The sequence below is a fragment of the Aquarana catesbeiana genome, linkage group LG06, assembly GCF_042186555.1.
Source record: "Aquarana catesbeiana isolate 2022-GZ linkage group LG06, ASM4218655v1, whole genome shotgun sequence".
NCBI lineage: Eukaryota > Metazoa > Chordata > Amphibia > Anura > Ranidae > Aquarana > Aquarana catesbeiana.
This window is the reverse complement of record NC_133329.1, coordinates 370,287,890-370,307,119: the sequence shown is the minus strand read 5'-3', so window position 1 is coordinate 370,307,119 and position 19,230 is coordinate 370,287,890. Positions and strand designations below refer to the sequence as shown.

Genomic DNA, 19,230 nt, shown 5'->3' with positions numbered 1-19,230 from the left:
TAGATCATGGTTGCTCTGCTCTTGTCCTCAAAGGACAAGTGGTAGAAGAATAAACTTTATCATTTTGAATGCTGGAGAGGGGGTTTAAAGTGACTCTGTCACAAAAATTAAAACTTATGACTAGAGTATAAGCCAAAACTTTATATTTTCTGGTACGGGTGCCCATTGGTGCTATCGCTGCTCTTGGTGTTCCTGCCAGTCCCTCTGCTCTCCTATTATAAACTGACCACACTAAGCAGGAGAACACAGCATGGTCAGTTTTCCAGCTATGCTGGGAACTCAGTCTGCTCTCCTCCAATGATTGATCAGACTTGTACTGACCGTGACTCCCCCCATGCACAGTCATTCACTGGCAAGGCCAGCTCCTATGCAGCTGAGAACAGAGGGGGAATGTGATCAGTTATATAAAAAGTATTCATAATGTGTGTGTGTGGTGTTTTACAAGGTGAGGGTTTGCACATACTTTAAGCAAGAACTAAACATCTGGTAGTGTGGAATAAATGTGTTTTTTTGTTTTTTAGGCTTCTTAATGAGAAGAGGGAGCAATCTCGAGAAGATCTTAAAGGCTTGGAGGAAACTGTGGTATGTTACCTTTCTATTGCACTACTGTAATGTGTGAGTGTGTGTATGTAATATCTCTCTCTCTCTCTCTCTCTCTCTCTCTCTCTCTCTCTCTCTCTCTCTCTCGATATAGGTATATATATTTATATTATTCTCTGTGTGTGTGTGTATATATATATATATATATATATATATATATATATATATATATAATGTGTGTGTGTGTACCCCCACCCCCACCCCACCCCCCCCGTGTTCAAAATAATTAAAGGAACACTTTATCACATCAGATCTCAAGGGGGAAATATTTCATGCTGGATATCTATACTGATATGGACTGGGTAAATTGTTAGGAACAAAAGGATGCCACAACGTTTGATGGAAATCACAATGATCAACCTACAGAGAGCTGAATTCAAAGACACCCCGAAAATCAAAGTGAAAAAATGATGCAGCAGGCTAGTCCATTCAGCTGAAATTTCTTTGCAACAACTCAAAATGTTACTCAGTAGTTTGGCCCCCACATTCTTGTATGCATGCCTGACAATGTTGGGGCATGCTCCTAATGAGACGGGTGGTGTCCTGGGGTATTTCCTCCCAGATCTGGACCAGGGCACTGAGCTCCTGAACAGACTGAGGTGGAACCGAGGCGGTGTCGGCTGGACTGAAACATAATGTCCCAGAGGTGTTCTATTGGATTTACGTCAGGCGAGCATGGGGGCCATTTAATGGTAGCAATTCCTTCATCCTCCAGGAACTGGCTGCATACTCTCGCCACGTGAGGCCGGGCATTGTCGTGCACAAGGAGGAACCTAGGATCCACTGTACCAGCGTAGGGTCTGACAATGGGTCCAAGGATTTTATCCCGATACCTAATGGCAGTCAGGGTGCCATTTTCTAGCCTGTAGAGGTCTGTGCTTCCCTCCATGGATATGCCTCCCCAGACCATCACTAACCCACCACCAAGCTGGTCATGCTGAACGATGTTACAGGCAGGATAACATTCCCCACGGCTTCTCCAGACCCTTTCATGTCTGTCCCATGTTCTATCGGGCCCTCAGGCCACCCTCATGAAGTCTGTTTATGATTGTTTGGTCAGAGACATTCACATCTGTAGCCTGCTGAAGGTCATTTTGTAGGGCCCTGGCAGTGCTCATTCTGATTCTCCTTGCACAAAGGAGCAGATACCGGTCCTACTGATGGGTTAAGGACCTTCTACGACCCTGTCCAGCTCTCCTAGAGTAATTGTCTGTCTCTTGGAACTCTCCTCCATGCTCTTGAGACTGTGCTGGGAGACACAGCCAACCTTCTGGCAATGGCACGTATTGATGTGCCATACTGGAGGAGATGGACTGCCTGTGTAAGCTCTATAGGGTCCAGGTATCACCTCATGCTGCTAGTAGTGACACTAACCCTGGCCAAGTGCAAAACTAGTGAAAAACAGTCAGAAAAGATGAGGGGGGAAAAAAATGTCAGTGGCCTCCAACTGTAAAACCATTCCTGTTTTGGAGGTCATCTCATTGTTGCCCATCTAGTGCACCTACTCTTAATTTCATTAACACCAAAGTAGCTGAAACAGATTAAAAACCCCCTCTGCTACTTAACTGACCAGATCAATATCCCAGGAGTTTAATTGACTTGATGCTATTCTCTGATTTTAAAAGTGTTCCTTACATTTTTTGGAGCAGTGTGTGTGTGTATACAGTATCTCACAAAAGTGAGTACACCCCTCACATTTTTATAAATATTTTATTATATCTTTTCATGTGACAACACTGAAGAAATGACACTTTGCTACAATGTAAAGTAGTGAGTGTACAGCTTGTATAACAGTGTAAATTTGCTTTCCCCTCAAAATAACTCAACACATAGCCATTCATTTCTAAACCGCTAGCAACAAAAGTGAGTACACCCCTAAGTGAAAATGTCCAAATTGGGCCCAAAGTGTCAATATTTTGTGTGGCCACCATTATTTTCCAGCACTGCCTTAACCCTCTTGGGCATGGAGTTCACCAGAGCTTCACAGGTTGCCACTGGAGTACTCTTCCACTCCTCCATGACGACATCATGGAGCTGGTGGATGTTGGAGACCTTGCACTCCTCCACCTTTCGTTTGAAGATGCCCCACAGTTGCTCAATAGGGTTTAGATCTGGAGACATGCTTGGCTAGTCCATCACCTTTACCCTCAGCTTCTTTAGCAAGACAGTGGTCATCTTGGAGGTGTGTTTGGGGTCGTTATCGTGTTGGAATACTGCCCTGCGGCCCAGTCTCCGAAGGGAGGGGATCATGCTCTGCTTCAGTATGTCACAGTACATGTTGGCATTCATGGTTCCCACAGTGAACTGTAGCTCCCCAGTGTCGGCAGCACTCATGCAGCCCCAGACCATGACACTTCCACCACCATGCTTAACTGTAGGCAAGACACACTTGTCTATGTATTTCTCACCTGGTTGCCGCCACACATGCTTAACACCATCTGTACCAAATAAGTTCATCTTGGTCTCATCAGCTCATCAGACCACAGGACATGGTTCCAGTAATCCATGTCCTTAGTCTGCTTGTCTTCAGCAAACTGTTTGCAGGCTTTCTTGTGCATCATTTTAGAAGAGACTTCCATTTGGAACGACAGCCATGCAGACCAGTTTTGATGCAGTGTGCGGCGTATGGTCTGAGCACTGACAGACTGACCCCCCCACCCCTTCAATCTCTGCAGCAATGCTGGCAGCAATCATACTTCTATTTTCCAAAGACAACCTCTGGATATGACATTGAGCATGTGCTCTTAACTTCTTTGGTCAACCATGGCGAGGTCTGTTCTGAGTGGAACCTGTCCTGTTAAACTGCTGTATGGTCTTGGCCACCATGCTGCAGCTCAGTTTCAGGGTCTTGGCAATCTTCTTATAGCCTAGGCCAACTTTATGTAGAACAACAATTCTTTTTTTTTTTCAGATCCTCAGGGAGTTCTTTGCCATGAGGTGCCATGTTGAACTTCCAGTGACCAGTATGAGAGAGTGAGAGCGATAACACCAAATTTAACACACCTGCTCCCCATTCACACCTGAAACCTTGTAACACTAACGAGTCACATGACACCGGGGAGGGAAAAATGGCTTATTGTGCCCAATTTGGACATTTTCACTTAGGGGTCTCACTTTTGTTGCAAGCGGTGTGTTGTTTTGAGGGGACAGCAAATTTACACTGTTATACAAGCTGTACACTTACTACTTTACATTTTAGCAAAGTGTCATTTCTTCAGTGTTTTCACATGAAAAGTTATAATAAAATATTTCCAAAAATGTGAGGGGGTGTACTCTGTATACTGTGTGTGTGTGTATCTCTCTCTCTCTCTCTCTCTCTCTCTCTCTCTCTCTCTCTCTCTCGATATAATCTCTCTCTCTCTCTCTCTCTCTCTCGATATAATCTCTCTACATCTATCCATCTATCTATTATTATTATTATTATTATGTGTTATTGAAAACTTAACTTCTATAAAAATGTGCTCTTTCTGCAGGCCAGAGAACTCCAGACTTTACACAACCTGCGCAGGCTTTTCGTTCAGGATCTCACCACTAGAGTGAAGAAGGTATGAGTCCGATGCTTTCTGGTTTTAAGTAGTTGGCAAATGACAACACTTTGGAGGGGCACATAAACATCAATATCTATTTACATATGTTGCAAAATGTAAACATTGATGCTGTTTGCAGTGGTAGTAATAATGATGCTAATAGTTGTATTCTCATATGTAATAAAGATAACAAATTGTCAACGTTAGATCAGAGCGGGGGCCACAGCAGCCTTAGGTTTTCTGGGCTCCCAAGGCCCTCCTGAAGGCATATGGTGGTTCATTGTTGTCACTTCTATGGTCTGTAACATTAGAATCAGTAATACAGGTTACTAGTATGATTTAAATAACACTTTAAAGTAAACTGCCAAGAAACCTATTCCACCAAAAATAAACAATGAAGGCTTTTAATTTGGGCCTTCTTTGGTTTCTTAGAAGGCACAAATTTGCAACTTTTTGGCTCTGTATCAGGAAATGAAGGCTGCTTGACAAAAGTCCTTGTTTTATGTTCCAGACCGCATTCTAGCTATTACACACCATGATATTTCAACTGACAGTGAACTTTCCTCACCAACAATTTGGAACTTTTGCTCATTTGGATGGAGTTAATATAACCTTCAGCTTTCACGCATAAGTAACTCTGTAGTTCACCAGGAAAGGGGGGAAAGAAATACAATTTTTTATTTTTTTTTTAACCTGCCGTTCTCCTTTTATTCTACCCCCTTGGTTTCAGAGCGTGGAGCTGGACAGCGATGATGGAGGTGGCAGTGCTGCTCAGAAACAGAAGATTTCCTTTTTGGAGAACAACCTTGAGCAGCTGACAAAAGTTCACAAACAGGTTAGACATGGGATTTGCAGATTTTATATTGTACGTGTGTAATTGGTTAGACCATTGAAACATACAAAAGACAACTGTGTGTTTGCAAAAAAAAGAAACCTGGCATCAGGCAGATCATGGGCTGCACACAAACAAAGGACGAGGAACCACAATGGGTAAAGTCTCTGCAAAACATTCGCTCTTCTTTGATCCTCTGGTGTAAATGGGGTAATCACCCAGGAGCCCATCCCTACTCAGTAACAGTGTGTCAAAGGAAAGAAAGGACTGCGCACTAATGACCTCACAGTACTTGAGACCAGGTTATTCAGGTAACAGGGATGTGGACAGAGTTAGTCATTTCTCTGCTTTATTTCAGCCTTTTTCAACTAGGGTGCCTTCATGGTTGTTTAGGGATACCTTGGCAACATACCTAAAAATTGCTCAAAGATTGTATACAAGCTAGCAGGTGGGCCAAGCATGCCTTTTAGTTACACAAAGTCACAGGTTTTCATTGTGCACCATTACAACCTTCTAGCCGCTGACACCCATGACGTCATCGGTTGGTAAGGAGGACATTGGGCACCTGCACAGCATCCTTGTTTGTCCCTCCCTTGTTCCTTTCTGTCACCAACCACTGGGGTCATATCCGCTGAGTGAGGGAGAGAAGCGGAGAGGGGAGAGAAACATTGGAATACTAGTCATTGCCAGTGTGCAAAGGTGTATTTGCTTTGAAAGAATAAATCGACACCAACGTTGGATGTCCTATGTGTTTATGTTGCTGCATTATGTAAAACTATAAAGGCCTGTACACACGATACGAAAAATGTATGTAAAAATTTGCATGACGAGCTGTCTGCCAATTTTTGGACCGTTAGTACGGTGCTTTCGACAGCCGATTCCGATTTTTCGGCAGATAAAAGCTGGATGTGCAGACTATAACACTTTTGTTCGATGTTGAACTCAACATCTGATTTTCATTTAATTAGTACGGTTTTTGTATGAAAAAAACTGTAATAGGAAGACTACGCATGCTCATGAACTAAAAAATACATACAAAACTATTCAACACATGACGTCACTTCTGAAGTTGTATTCTGTCGTCCGAAAATTTTCATGTTGTGAGTAACCTCTTTACTTTCAACATGAGACTAGCATGCCACAAAAATCGGACATTCGGTCGTCCGAAAATCTAAGCGTGCGTACGACGCTTTTGTTTAGTTTTATATCATTTAGAATGTGGTGCCTCGAGATTGTGCAGAATTTTAAAGGGTGCCTTGACTGGAAAAAGGTTGAGAGACCCTGCTTTATTTTGTTGAGAAATCACTTTGACAAAAAAAAAAAAAACTGAATTTCTAGCTGAGGCCATCTTGAGTAAGGGCAGATGATTCGTATAGCATTTACTTCCTGGAATGCATCTGCCCTTTGTCCAGGCATTGAGACAGAAGATTGTGCTTGGCAGAGAGCCCCTCCTCCAGATGAAAGGGGGGGGGGGAAATGCAGATGAAGATTTATTGGATGTATGACATCATTTTGGCCTAGGCCAGAAACCAGGAAGCAATTAAAAAAAGCAGCAAAAGGTGCCTTTCATGCAGGCTTTCCGATCAGGTCCACCTGTCAGTTTTTAAGGCGGACCTGTTCGGACCCTGCAGTCTCCCAAATGGAGCGGTGGATGCCAGCTGACACACACGTCCGCTGACACCTGCCTCTATCCGATCCTGGTCGCAAAATCCAGATGGATGGTGCTCCTATTTTCCATCTGTCTGGCAGATAGGATGAAAACTGACGGGCGGTCTGTTTCCACCCCATTTTCCCCGGAAAGGAGGGTGGGACTGTGTCCATGTCTGCTCTGCACAGTGAGCAGAGATGGACCTGTCATCCGCCTGCTCACCGGGTATCAGCGGAGCAATCCCCCGCTGAGCAACCGGAATTACTAAGACGGAGGCGCCCGTGTGAATGGAGCCTAAGGATTAAAAATAGTTCAAGCTGATTGAGAGAGTCCAGTTCTGCTTTGACGTGAGCATACACTCGCAATATATACGTGGAGGGGATACACAGTAGTTTTCTATGTGCCCTGTTCACACCATACATGTGGGTGATGTGCCTAGCCTAGAAATGCAGCTTGTCTGCATTTTTACATGCCACTGCATGTCACACGTAAGGGTAAATATTTTGTGACATTTCAATGAAGCGTAAAAAAAAAAAAAAAAAAAAAGTAAAAAAAGTAGCCAGTGTGATGCTTTGTAACAATACATTTCACCACCCTACCCACATGTTGTACCGCAGCCTAATGCCCATCTACAGGTGTGAATGACGCGTTGTGGTCTCTGCTCCTAAGCAGGGCTTTTTATTTTAAACATTCAAAATGTTTGACAGGTTTGTTGTACATGTGCCATATGGTAGATTTACTATAATTTGCATTAACCCCATGTCTCTATTATTGCTAAAATAGTAATGGGGAAAACCAAATAATTTTTGCTTCATACATCAAGTTTCAGTTTTGTAATCTTTTGTACAACAACATTTTCTGACCTTTTCATCCTCTTTGGATGAATCTGCTTTGCAGCTGGTTCGCGATAACGCAGATCTGCGCTGTGAGCTTCCGAAACTGGAGAAACGTCTTCGTGCGACAGCTGAAAGGGTCAAGGCTTTGGAGGGTGCATTGAAGGAAGCCAAAGAGAATGCAATGCGAGACCGCAAGAGATACCAGCAGGAGGTGGACCGCATTAAGGAAGCTGTGAGAGCAAAGAACATGGCCAGGAGAGTTCATTCTGCCCAAATTGGTGAGCTCGGTGGTTCTCTATGGAAATGGCTGGCATTGTGTGCTATACAGGTGCTAATATTATCACACAGGCTCCAGAGCTGATGGGATCTGGTGTGTTTTGCCAAAAGGCTTTCCTGAAAACTTTGCTATCAAATCCATAAATGTCAAAAAGCCAAAAGGGACAATATTCTACCCTGGAGCTATGCTTAATATCTTATGTTAGACAAAGTGAAATGATTACCGAGCCTAATTCATCAGAACAAGTGTGTGTGTATGGTGACCTATAGTAAGCAGTCCTATCTATTTCATGTTTCCAGAGTAGGTAAGAAAATAGACAGTTTAGATTTGGATAGAGTATTAGAACCTCTGGCAGGTTTTGAAAATGTAAGAAAACAATTACCAATGATGACAATCCAGAGTGTTTTTTTTTTTTTTTTTTACTGAATACTCAGTGGGATAAGCTATCAAGCACATTTTAAACACTTATAAATTTATAGGTATGAAAAAAATCTAGTAATGACTTCATATTATAAAGAATACATTTTAAAGAACAAAAGGCTGTCTTTTAAACAACATAAAAACTCTATATAGAGAAATATTGCAATTACACACAATTACATACAGTGGGGTAATGGTAATAGAGTATCCATTTTATTTTTTTAAAAAAAAACAGTGCAATCGAACATGCATAATCATAAGCTTTATTGTTGGTAAAAGCCATGTATGTTCCATTTTTTTAATTTTTTTTTCCTTGTTATAGGCTTTTGTTAATGTATTTTCCACTTCACTGTTTTTAAAAAAACAAAATTTGGTACTTTAGCATTGACCTCATTGCATGTTTTAACAGTGGGATTTTATAATTTGTTCTCTATATTTTATCAAAATAACATTTGTGTTTTATATATTAAAAAAAAAAAAAATTAGTCATGTATTCTTGACTCACCTGTATTCCTGCAAGATGTGGATATTGTATCAGATGGCGCCCTCTGGAGGATGTATGCTGGAAGTTTCTTACCCACAGAGAGCATGGGATAAAGTGACAATCTCCTCTTCTGTTTGACATCCAATACAGACATGTTGTTGGTATAAGATAGGCGTGCTGCATTCCTGGTCTGACCAGCCAGAAGGGTTGCTAAATTGTGATCTGTTTCTTTTTCTTCTTTGCAGCTAAGCCAATTCGCGCCGGGCATTACCATCCAGCAGCTTCTCCAACAGCCATGCACGCTGTCCGAGGTGGAAGTGGAGCCATGCATTCTTCAGCTTATTACCACAACACAAAATAACTGACAAGTGAGTATATACAAGGAGTATAGGCTGCTTTCACACTGATGCGTTTTGACTAGTCTAAAAAATGAAATAGAAACCCAATCCCTTTAAATCCTATGGGACTCTTCACATCACTGCACTGCGGGTGTGGCGCGTTTCTTTGTGCTTTTGAAAACCACACCAAAAACGCAGATCCCCATTGAAAGAATAGAAAACGCACCAGCGTTGCGCATTTGGTACGGTTTTAGAGTCATGTGTCCAAGTTTCACAGGTGCATTTCCCAGAAAACCCACAAGAAACGAATCAAAAACGGCAAAAAATGCATATGTGTTTTTGCAACAAAGCCGTGTGAAAGGAGTCTAAACAGTATTATGAGCCATCACTTTGGTCAAAGTTGCATAAGAGTCACATTACCCTGCTAGGTAAATATAAAGGACCTAGGTATCCTCATGTCATTGGAGTCTATGGGAAGGCTAAATGAGAGTATAGGCAATTTTATTCCCACTTTGTTTTTCTCTCTCTTTCTCCCTGTACAAATGAATAAAATATAATGTAACTAATGAGGACAGGTCCAGTATAGCTAAAAGTAGCTCCCTTTTTTTTCAAATATAAACTTTATTCGACTCCAAACAGGGGTGAGGGCCCCGCGATACAAATATAAATGAGTACTGGTGTTTTGTTACATTTGCTATACAGAGGTCACATAAATTCAAGACAATATACCATGTATATGTGAGCATGAACCTTTGAAGCATGTGAATATCTTTGGTGTGTCACTTTCTTAGTGCAAAATATCTTTATGCAAAGTTCTACAGCATCAGGGTGTCCCCCACCTACTTTTTCAACTTTTCTTTTAGAAAATGGGAATTAAATTCCCTGGGGAGGTAGAGGGGTAAGGGTAGGGAGAAGGGATATAGAAGAGGGGGGCAAGAAGGAAGGAGAGGGAGTGAAGAAAAAAAAAAAAAAGGGGGGGGGGGATAGAGACATGGCGATATCTAGATCCATATTCCTTTTAGACAGTGTAATCCTTATAATTGTGGAGATGTTATCATGACCCAAGTAAGCGCTGGCCTTCTTCGGAGTAGATAAATGCGTTCCAGATGTCCCAGGTCTTTTTATGTATTTCTTGTTTATGTTGTGCGGTGAGGATCAGGTCTTCCATTTTCTTTATTTCCTCTACCCTCCGTAGCCACAATGAAGTGGCAGGAGGGAGAGGTTGTTTCCAGCAAAGTGGGATACACGCCCTTGCTGCATTGAGCAAATGACGTGTGAGGGACTTCTTATATTTTTTAAAGGGGATGGAAGAAAGATGTAGGAGGAAAAAAGCGGCCTCATCAGGGATATTATATTCTGTGCACTTTTGCGTAATGCGCCTGACCTCTCCCCAAAAGTCTCGCAACTTAGAGCAAGACCAAAAAATATGAATCAGGGTTCCCTCCTCCTCGTCACAGCGCCAGCACCGATTCGAGGAAGATGGAAAGCATCTTCGCAACCGGGAGGGGGTCAGGTACCAACGGTTAAGTAGCTTGAAGTTAGTTTCCTGTACTTTAGTACAAGACGAGGATTTAAGAGCTAGTATGATTATGCGTTGCCGCTGTGCTGCTGAGAATGTACAGTTAAGGTCTCTCTCCCATCTGGTCAAACTGAGTAGAGGTGCTCGTTCTTTTGGCGTGTTTATTAGTGAATATGTTTGGGACAGAAGTAGCTCCCTTTTTATGGCTACTTAGTAACCCTCGGGAGCCATTTTAAAGCCCATTGCATCCTTGGGGACGAAACATTTTCCTATTAGAACTAAAGGCGATTTATTTTTATTTTGAAGAGAGTAAGCGAGGGTCATAACGCCTGTCAGGGTTTTTTTTGCCCTCTGTGTCCTATTGGGGAGATTTCCCTCCACTTCCTGTCCCATAGCCAAAACAGGAAGTGAGAGAAAATTCCCAGTGGAAGATTTCACCTCTATTTCCTGTGATAACCCATTTTCTTTCTCTGTTAAAGGTAAACGGGACAAATAGAGAGGGTGAATCCCCCTAAAGGGGCCACAGACAGCAGTAAAATGCTGGCAGGTGTTCCAGTTTCTCTCCATTCTACCCAAAACTTACAAAGATTTTTTTTTTTTTCAAATTGAAGCAACAGTATACAAATAATCAAGTAAAATAAAAAGGAAATTGGAGTAACCAAAGGAAATTCACGCACAGGGAGAACATGCAAACTCCGTACAGGTAGTGTCCTTAACCGCTTGCCGACCAGCCGCGTCATACTGCGACAGGTCGGCACGATCCCGCGAGCTGTTGTAGCTGTGCATCGGCTCCTTTAAGTGGGATAGCAGGCGCGCACACCGCTGCTCTGGGGGGGGGTCGGGTGCCGATGTCGCAGTCCCGATAAAAATCTCAGATTGCCGCCATTACTAGTAACAAAACAAAAAAATAATAATAAAAATGCTATAAACCTATCCCCTATTTTGTAGACACTAAAACTTTTGCGCACACTAATCAATATACGCGTATTTTTTTTTTTTACCAAAAATATGTAGAAGAATACATACCCTGTTTCCCCGAAAATGAGACCTAGCGTGATTGTCGGCGATGGCTGCAATATAAGCCCTACCCCCCCAAATAAGCCCTAGTTAAAGTCCTTGTAGGTCTTATTTTCAGGGTAGGGCTTATTTTCGGGGAAACAGGGTAGGGCTCATTTGGGGGGTAGGGCTTATATTGCAGCCACCACCGACAATCACGCTAGGTCTTATTTTCGGGGAAACAGGGTATCGGCCTAAACTGAGAAAAAAAATGCTTTTTTAAAAAAAAAAATGGGGATATTTATTATAGCAAAAAGTACAAAATATAGTGGGTTTTTTTTTTCAAAATTGTCGCTCTTCTTTTTTTGTTTAAATAAAAACTGCAGAGAGATGATCAAATACCACCAAAAGAAAGCTCTATTTGTGGGGAAAAAAAAGAACGTAAATTTTGTTAGGGTACAGCGTCGCACGACCGCACAATTGTCAGTTAAAGTGCCAAATCGCAAAAAATGGCCTGGTCATTCAGCAGCCAAATCTTCTGGGGCTGAAGTAGTTAATGGGGACTTGAACCAATGACTAACCACTAAGCCAGTGTGGTGTCTCTACTACTGATTTCTAAAGGAAACCTATAGTTGTAATGAACGGCTTTTTTTAAAAAAAATTTTCCCCCTTGTTCTTTTCTGAAAATACTAGTTCTCTGGCTGTTATGTGGCTTCAGTCCCATGACTTGAAATCAGTATGGAAATGAAGAGTTGTGACATTCCTGATCTGTGCGCTTGCTCCATTCATTACAATCAGACAACTAGCGTTTTCTGCAGAAGGCTGTCAGTGGCCTATGTAGTTTTCTTGAACCTGTAAGTGGGAATGAATAGTCAGGACAGAGGAGAGGTGTAATCCTTTAGTTAGTAAGCAAGAACCTCCTCCTCCTTCTGTATTGAAATGCGTTGTAATTGTACTGTCTCACTTTTAAATTGTAAAGCGCTGCGCAAACTGTTGGCGCTATATAAATCCTGTATAATATCTTAATTAAAACCCTGGTGTGCGGTTGTATTTTGCAGCACATATCTTTGTTGGTTTTTCGACTTCATGCAGCTCTCCCTATTTGTTGAGGCTTGTATCAAAACCGTCTCATAGGCTATCCAATATCATTTGTGTAAGCAACATCTGCAAAATGCAGGAAAATGACATTTTATATGATTGCTGGAAGGGATTTTTGATCTTCTTTCTGGGCTTTCCGCTAAACACAACTACTGATTTATTTCATGTTTGAAAGCATAAAAACTGAAGTCCTCAGGAGTGAGAGTCTCCCTTTCATAACAAGCTCGGTCCCTCTGGTGTAATAGGGAAAGATTCACTTCCCCAGCATCTCTATAGACCTGCAAGAGCAAGGCTTCTTGTGCAGATAATGGCTGGGGATGCCTGCAATTTGCATTCAAGCCCTAAACAGACAACTGGGGAGGGTAAGTCGATGGCCTGAGCAGAGGTCAAGAGTTCCAGGAACTTTAGTCCACTAAAGAAGTGTGATTTTCATTGTTGTAGGAAAAATCATAGCTAAAACTAACACGCACTAACTCAAATCCTATTAAAAAAAAAAAAAAAAAAAATTGTTTTGTGTGTCTGTTTTTTTTGTTGTTTTTTTGTTTTTGTTTTTTTGTTTTGTTTGTTTTTTTTTTTATTTAAATGGAGAACCTGTCCTTTGAAATCATGGAGGTCATACAAAATACTAATTTGTCAAAATTCTGGAAATTGTTCTTGTGTTCATTGAGATATTGATTAAAATCTTACTTCACTTTTCAAAAGGGGTGTACTCCATTTATGCGGAGCACTGTATATATTGTGTGCTGGACTGTAGTCTCCATCAGAAGCCTGTGTGGCAGGGTTGACTATGCAGGAGCACAACTAGGAGAGGGGGACAGAGCGTTGTCACCCTAAAACAAACATACTGCTGAAATGACATTAACATGGTAATACTTAAATGTGAATCTAGTGGTTGGGTGTACATGTACTTTATAAACTGCAGGGTAATAAGTTGTGGCCTTTTTTACCACTAAAGTCAGAACCCCGACTAAAAGTGAGGCTTTTTCTAGGCCAAAGGGGATAAATGTGATAGGCTGTGGAGTTTATCCATAGTGACTTTAGTACTGAATTTTTTTTTTTCCTCTACAGATTAGGAATCCATTGCTAAGCATGTGGCGCCACCAACCTCACACTCGTACACATGTCGTTGCACCTTTTCTGAGCTCTCTACAATCATAAAACCAGCCCCGACTCGCCTTATTTCAGCTTCATGGAAACCATCAATGTACAGAATCGTTACAAAGAAAATGTACAGAGTCATGTTTATCTCAGCTTGTGTTGTATGGAACATAACCATTATGGAAATCTAACTTCCGCTGCGATATTTGGCGATCAACTGCACCTCCATCTTGGTATTGTCATCACGTTCCGCTGATTTTACCTCCTTTCATAAATTCTCTGGGGTTTGTATTTCTGAACTCCCCAGGAGACTGGCTGGCTAGGACTCAGTCCATTGCTTTATTACGCGGTACACCCCTCTTCCCCTAGATGCTGTTTTGTAGTACTGAATAGAAATCTCATTTTTCCATCAACATTTTAATGGGTATTTTACTTGATTAAAACATTTTTGGGTGTAAGGTAGGTAAGTCTTTAATTAAACCCAGGCTTTGGGGACGCTTGGCATGACTGCAACCTGTTCCAACATGGCCGCCCTCTGGCCAGTTTCACCATTGCTGATTTACCCTTTCTACAGCTGATTGCAGCAGTCTGACCAAGTGGTTTCCTCTCCATCAGCAAGGCTATAAGGCAGTGGGTGCTGTACACTGTACTCTGAAAGTAGGACGAGGGCGGTGGAGATAAATAAAGCAATGAGACTACAACTGCGTATTTGGACCTGGTGTCTCGAAACCATACCATTCTAAAAAGGATTCCCATATAACACACAATTACAGCGGATGCATTTTTCCAAGCACATTGCAAAGAGAATTGAATGTATTCAACAGGCCTTTCCTATCAGCCAGAACGGCCGCCATCGTGATAAGCTCAGCTCCATTGCATTGTACCAAGATGAATTTTTATGCCTTCTTCTAACCCTTATGTGCCAGTTGTAAACCGGTTTTCCTCAAGGATTACTGCCAGTGGGCAGTACTCAAAACAGAAAATGTATTTCTTTATTTACCAAATCTTATAAGACTGATTTTACTTTTTTTTTTTTTTTTTTCTTTTTTTTTTTCATTGCTAGAGAATTAAACTATTTATGAAGAGTAGAGAACGAATCAGCTGACAGGCCTGTAATGTACATTTGTGTGTATACAATATCCCCATGTGTTCTTGTGTGACCATTTTTTTCCCCCTTTTTTCTACTTCATTTGTCATCTTTTTGGTGTTTATTTATTCTGTAATAGCAGCCTTATCGCCGCAATTGTTGCTTGACCAGGTTGCCTAAGTCCTGCATTGGGTACCAGAGGAAGTGATGCCGTGAATTATATTTAAGCTATGTGCAGTGGGAGGTATAGTGTAGAGATAAAATTGTATGGACTTCTCCAATGTGGGTAGAATGGACTTTGTCCCTGCAGGGTCTTTACGCAGGACCAAAGGGTCTTTGGTCATGATTTGACTACTGCTGGCCTGTCATTGTCAGATTCAACAAAATGAACCAACAGTTGTATAATGAGAGAGGTTCTTTCTGTGTTCTAATTCATTGGGAAGACCCTCAAACTACACAGTTAATCAGCTTTTATTTGGTCCCAACGTTTGCAGTGAGTGGTCAGTAGTAGGGCTCTGCGGAATCCTTGGCCCTTACTGTATTTTGCATTAGACAGTATGTGCCCTCTAGCGCAGTGGTTCCCAACTTCAATCCTCAAGTACCCCCAACCAGTTTTTAATTTCGTCAACGAAAATACAGTGGAACCTTGGATTATGAGCATGATCCGTTCCAGGAGAATGCTTGTAATCCAAAGCACTCACATATCAAAGAAAGTTTTCCCATAGATGTCAATGGAAACGAAGATAATTTGACTAAAACTGAAATGGCATTTTACTCAAGACGATGACTAAATCGAAATTTGACGTTAAATTGAACACTGGTTGTATATCAACAGCTAAATCTGTCTGTAGTACATGTTCAAACATTAAAGTGGAACTTCAGTCATGTTTTCAACTTTTCATCTATTAAATCTTCTGCCCTTGTTGTCGTTTTAACTTTGGATAGTAAAACTTTTTTTTTTCTGTCAGTAAATACCTTATACAGCGCACTTCCTGTTTCATTTCTGGTAAAAAGCCTAGGCTTATGACATCATGCACAGCTCTCTCTCACTCTCCTGAGAATTTGCCAGGAAGGGAAGGAAGATGAGTCATAAGAGGGCCAATGAGAGATGCAGAGCTGGAGGTGTGCCTCTGTGTAAATCCAGGAAGTGAACAGGCAGGAGCTTCAGCTGCCCACAGTTAAAATGGATGCAGCCAGACTCAGTCAAGGGAGATTTCTGCAGCATATTTGGAAAGTGCAGAATCACAGTATATATAAAATAATATTCAAAGTGGTTGCAGGGAAGCTTCAGAATGGCAAAGATGTTTTTATTACAAATTATATGAGCAGACTGCAGTTCCTCTATAATACCATAAATAATAACATTTTAGATTTTTTTACGAGTTTGGAAATGCTAGAAAAATACTTAAATAATGCATTACAATTTTAACCCCTTGGTGCCGGCTTTCGGCCCTTTTAAGGCGTTTGCTATGCCGGTAGGCAGGGTGGGGCTTACAGCCATGTGATAGCCAATCACGGCGGCCACATGGCTATAAGCCCTGCCCTGCCTCCCAGCATAGCAAACCCCTTAAAGGGCAGCGGCAGCCAGTGCCAAGGGGTTAAAATTGTAATGCATTATCCACATCGCATGTTTGGGAAAACTCGTGATTGCAAGCAGCGGGGCGCACGCTCTCGGCACAGCACTGTTGGTGCTACTGCACACAAATATGCGACCGCTTGGTGCCAAGGCCCGGCAGTCGAGAGGCCGCGTATTGGCATGTAGTCGGGGCCATCAGGTTAACTAGAACCATTCGATTTTAGTCTACTAAAATACGCCTAAAACTAAAATCGTATTTTAGTCAAAAGACTATGACTAAAACTGCATCAATTTGTTGTCAAAATAACACTGCCCCCAACAGGCTATGTTTTGGGATTTTCCCCTAGTAAAGCCATTGACATTGATTTGAAGCACCAGTGCAGGATGAAAGAAAACCTGACAGTCTGACTTGTTGGGGGTACTTGAGGACTTAGCTTAGAAACCAATGCTCTAGTAGATTACTCCATAGAAAAATGTGGAGAACCGTCACTAGTTACAGCCATAATCCTCTTGCTGGGGACAGTATTGAAGACTTAATGAGACCATACTATGACCTGATAAACCCCTTATTTTGATAGTATTGAGCAGTAATTTCAGCCATTAAGACTTTGGCTAAGCCATTGGGTCTCCCAGAGTTGGTCTGTGTCATCCATGGCCACTAGATGCTGTTGCACTTGAAGGGCCGTGTCACACAAAGGGAATCTTTAAAATGAAGCTGTCATTTTTTCTAATGGAAGTTGCTCCCAGCATTGAAAGAATAATAATGTGCCTTTTTAGAAATTTCAAGAAAATGAGGTGTTCACCTTAACTGCCAATCAGATCTTTATTTGTATTTTCTGTCTGGCCTTAGATAAATGTAATCTACAATCTGATTGGTTGTAGTGAGGCCACCTGTTTTTTAATAGATGCCCATTGAACAATGTCCTTGTGCCCCTTTTAAGTGTGTCTTGTTGGACAGATGGACTCTGATAAGGCTGTATTGTTGCCGTTAACTGATCAGCCAGTCAGATTTTCAGGCACAAAATAAAATCAGTCAGAGGCAAGAGAGCAGCAAGCTCAAAAGAAGCATGAGAAAGTGTCGGGTAGGGGGGTGGGGAGGTCTGTGTGTTGCCACTAACAACGGATCAGGTTCTTGCATCATGACCTAGTGTGGTGGCTATGGAGGACATTTTGGGAGATGGATCTTTTTGCAGACAACTTTGGCCAAGCCCCAGTAAAACTGCTCTATATATAAAATCCCCCCCCGCTTGAATATTTGTTTTTCTACTTTTTTATTTTTTTATTTTAGGTGATCTCCAAGTTGGGCAAACTTTTGGTGTTTATAGGGTTAAATCAGTTTTTTTTTTTTTAAATCATAAGAATTGCTGCTTAGGGCCCAACTTGCATCTAATAAAACCTGAATTATGAGGCCCTCTGGTTGTCTAGGATGGGGAAAGAACTGTTTTTAGGAGCAGACTTTCTTTCAATGTGATTATGACCTTAGTCCCAAATACCCATAATTGGTATAATATCGCGGATATGCGAACCATAATGAATGCTGCTTAGTTGCGTGGTCTCTTCACAGATGGGCATTGGATGCGTTCCCTGGGCTTGGTTGGGTGACGTTTATCTGGTCCATTTGTTGGCCTTCTTATGATGGAAATGCAAAGGTACCATGCAAGTGCTTCTTCCCTGTTAATGAATAGTTAATGCAAAAAAAGTATGCAAAAATCTAAACTAACTTTAAAATTTTAGATCCACTTACATTTTTTCTTTTTGTAATGTTGGATACTTGTAAGCTAGGTGCCGTTTATTAAATGTGAAGACTGGCTTTTGTCTTAAAAATATTTACAGGCCCCATTTAAAATCCCCTTTCTATGGCCCACTTATGCACTTAAGCGGCAAAGGTTAAGACCGGTGCAACAAAGGTTTTTGCTGCAGGTTTCTCGCATAGTACTTAATACTTCTCACCTTTTTTTTTTCTAATTTATTTATTTATTTATATAGATCTTGCTGTTTTATACTTTGCAAACATTTTTTTTTCTATTTAATATTCCTAAACCTGTTTTTGTTTTTCAATCAATTTCAATGTGTTTTTTTGTTCTTCCACCAATGTTTCCATGTTCACTGTTGGAGAATAGAACAAGCTTTTGTAGAGCTGTATATGTTGCATTGTGGCGTGTGTAATGTGTATCTGTATCGTAGCATCCACTTTAGGAGAGAAAAAAAAAAAGTTCAAGTTGATTTTTTTTTTTTTTCTGATCTGGAAGATTAATTCGAAAACAGACATAACCATAAGAGACTTTTCTTTTGCTTCTGCCAATGGACTGATCTGTAACATACTTCAAAGGGATCTGATGGTGAAGAGTCTTTCCGGAATCCCCCAGGACATGGTCTCCAGCTCTAGCTATGACAGATGTATGATACACTGGCAGATTGCATGGTATTTTATCTGAAAATGTCAAACTACAAAAATAAAATTGAATTACAGTTTATGTCCTGGTTTGAGTAATTTATTTTGGTGACATTCCTTTTCCTGTGTAAATTATAGTGTACTTGTCCTACATAGCAATTGAAAGGGGAACTTCAGGCAAAAAGTTAATAATTTGTGTTAAATGAATTACCCTATAGAAGATCTGTGCATTAAAAGTTGAACTGAGGGTAAAGCTTTCCTGTGTTCTAGGCAACGACTACAAATGTAAACTGTGCCTATGCCATGCTCTGAAAAAATCAAAATTTTGCCTTGAATTTCATCTATAAAATAGCAGTGCATATTCTTGCACCTAGGTACTCCTGTGCCTTGATCTTCAATGCTGTATCTGCAGTATGAAATATAAGGCAGTGGTCTCCAAGCTGTGGCCCAAATGCTAGATGCAGCCCTTTGCTTGCATTTATCTGACCCTTGGGGTGCACTA

The 19,230-nt window shown here is 41.3% G+C and overlaps 1 protein-coding gene across 1 annotated transcript in view; it reads left to right on the top strand.

Moving 5' to 3' along the window:
• Positions 1–18,810, top strand: part of KIF5C (kinesin family member 5C) — a 124,697-nt gene extending 105,887 nt beyond the window's left edge. Inside the window, exons 21-26 of the mRNA XM_073634210.1 lie at positions 522–582; positions 4,074–4,145; positions 4,858–4,962; positions 7,505–7,721; positions 8,870–8,992; positions 13,644–18,810. Coding sequence (XP_073490311.1) covers positions 522–582; positions 4,074–4,145; positions 4,858–4,962; positions 7,505–7,721; positions 8,870–8,985 — 571 coding nt within the window. The 3' untranslated portion in view covers positions 8,986–8,992; positions 13,644–18,810. The remainder of the gene's footprint in view (positions 1–521; positions 583–4,073; positions 4,146–4,857; positions 4,963–7,504; positions 7,722–8,869; positions 8,993–13,643) is intronic.
• Positions 18,811–19,230: the final 420 nt, after the last annotated feature.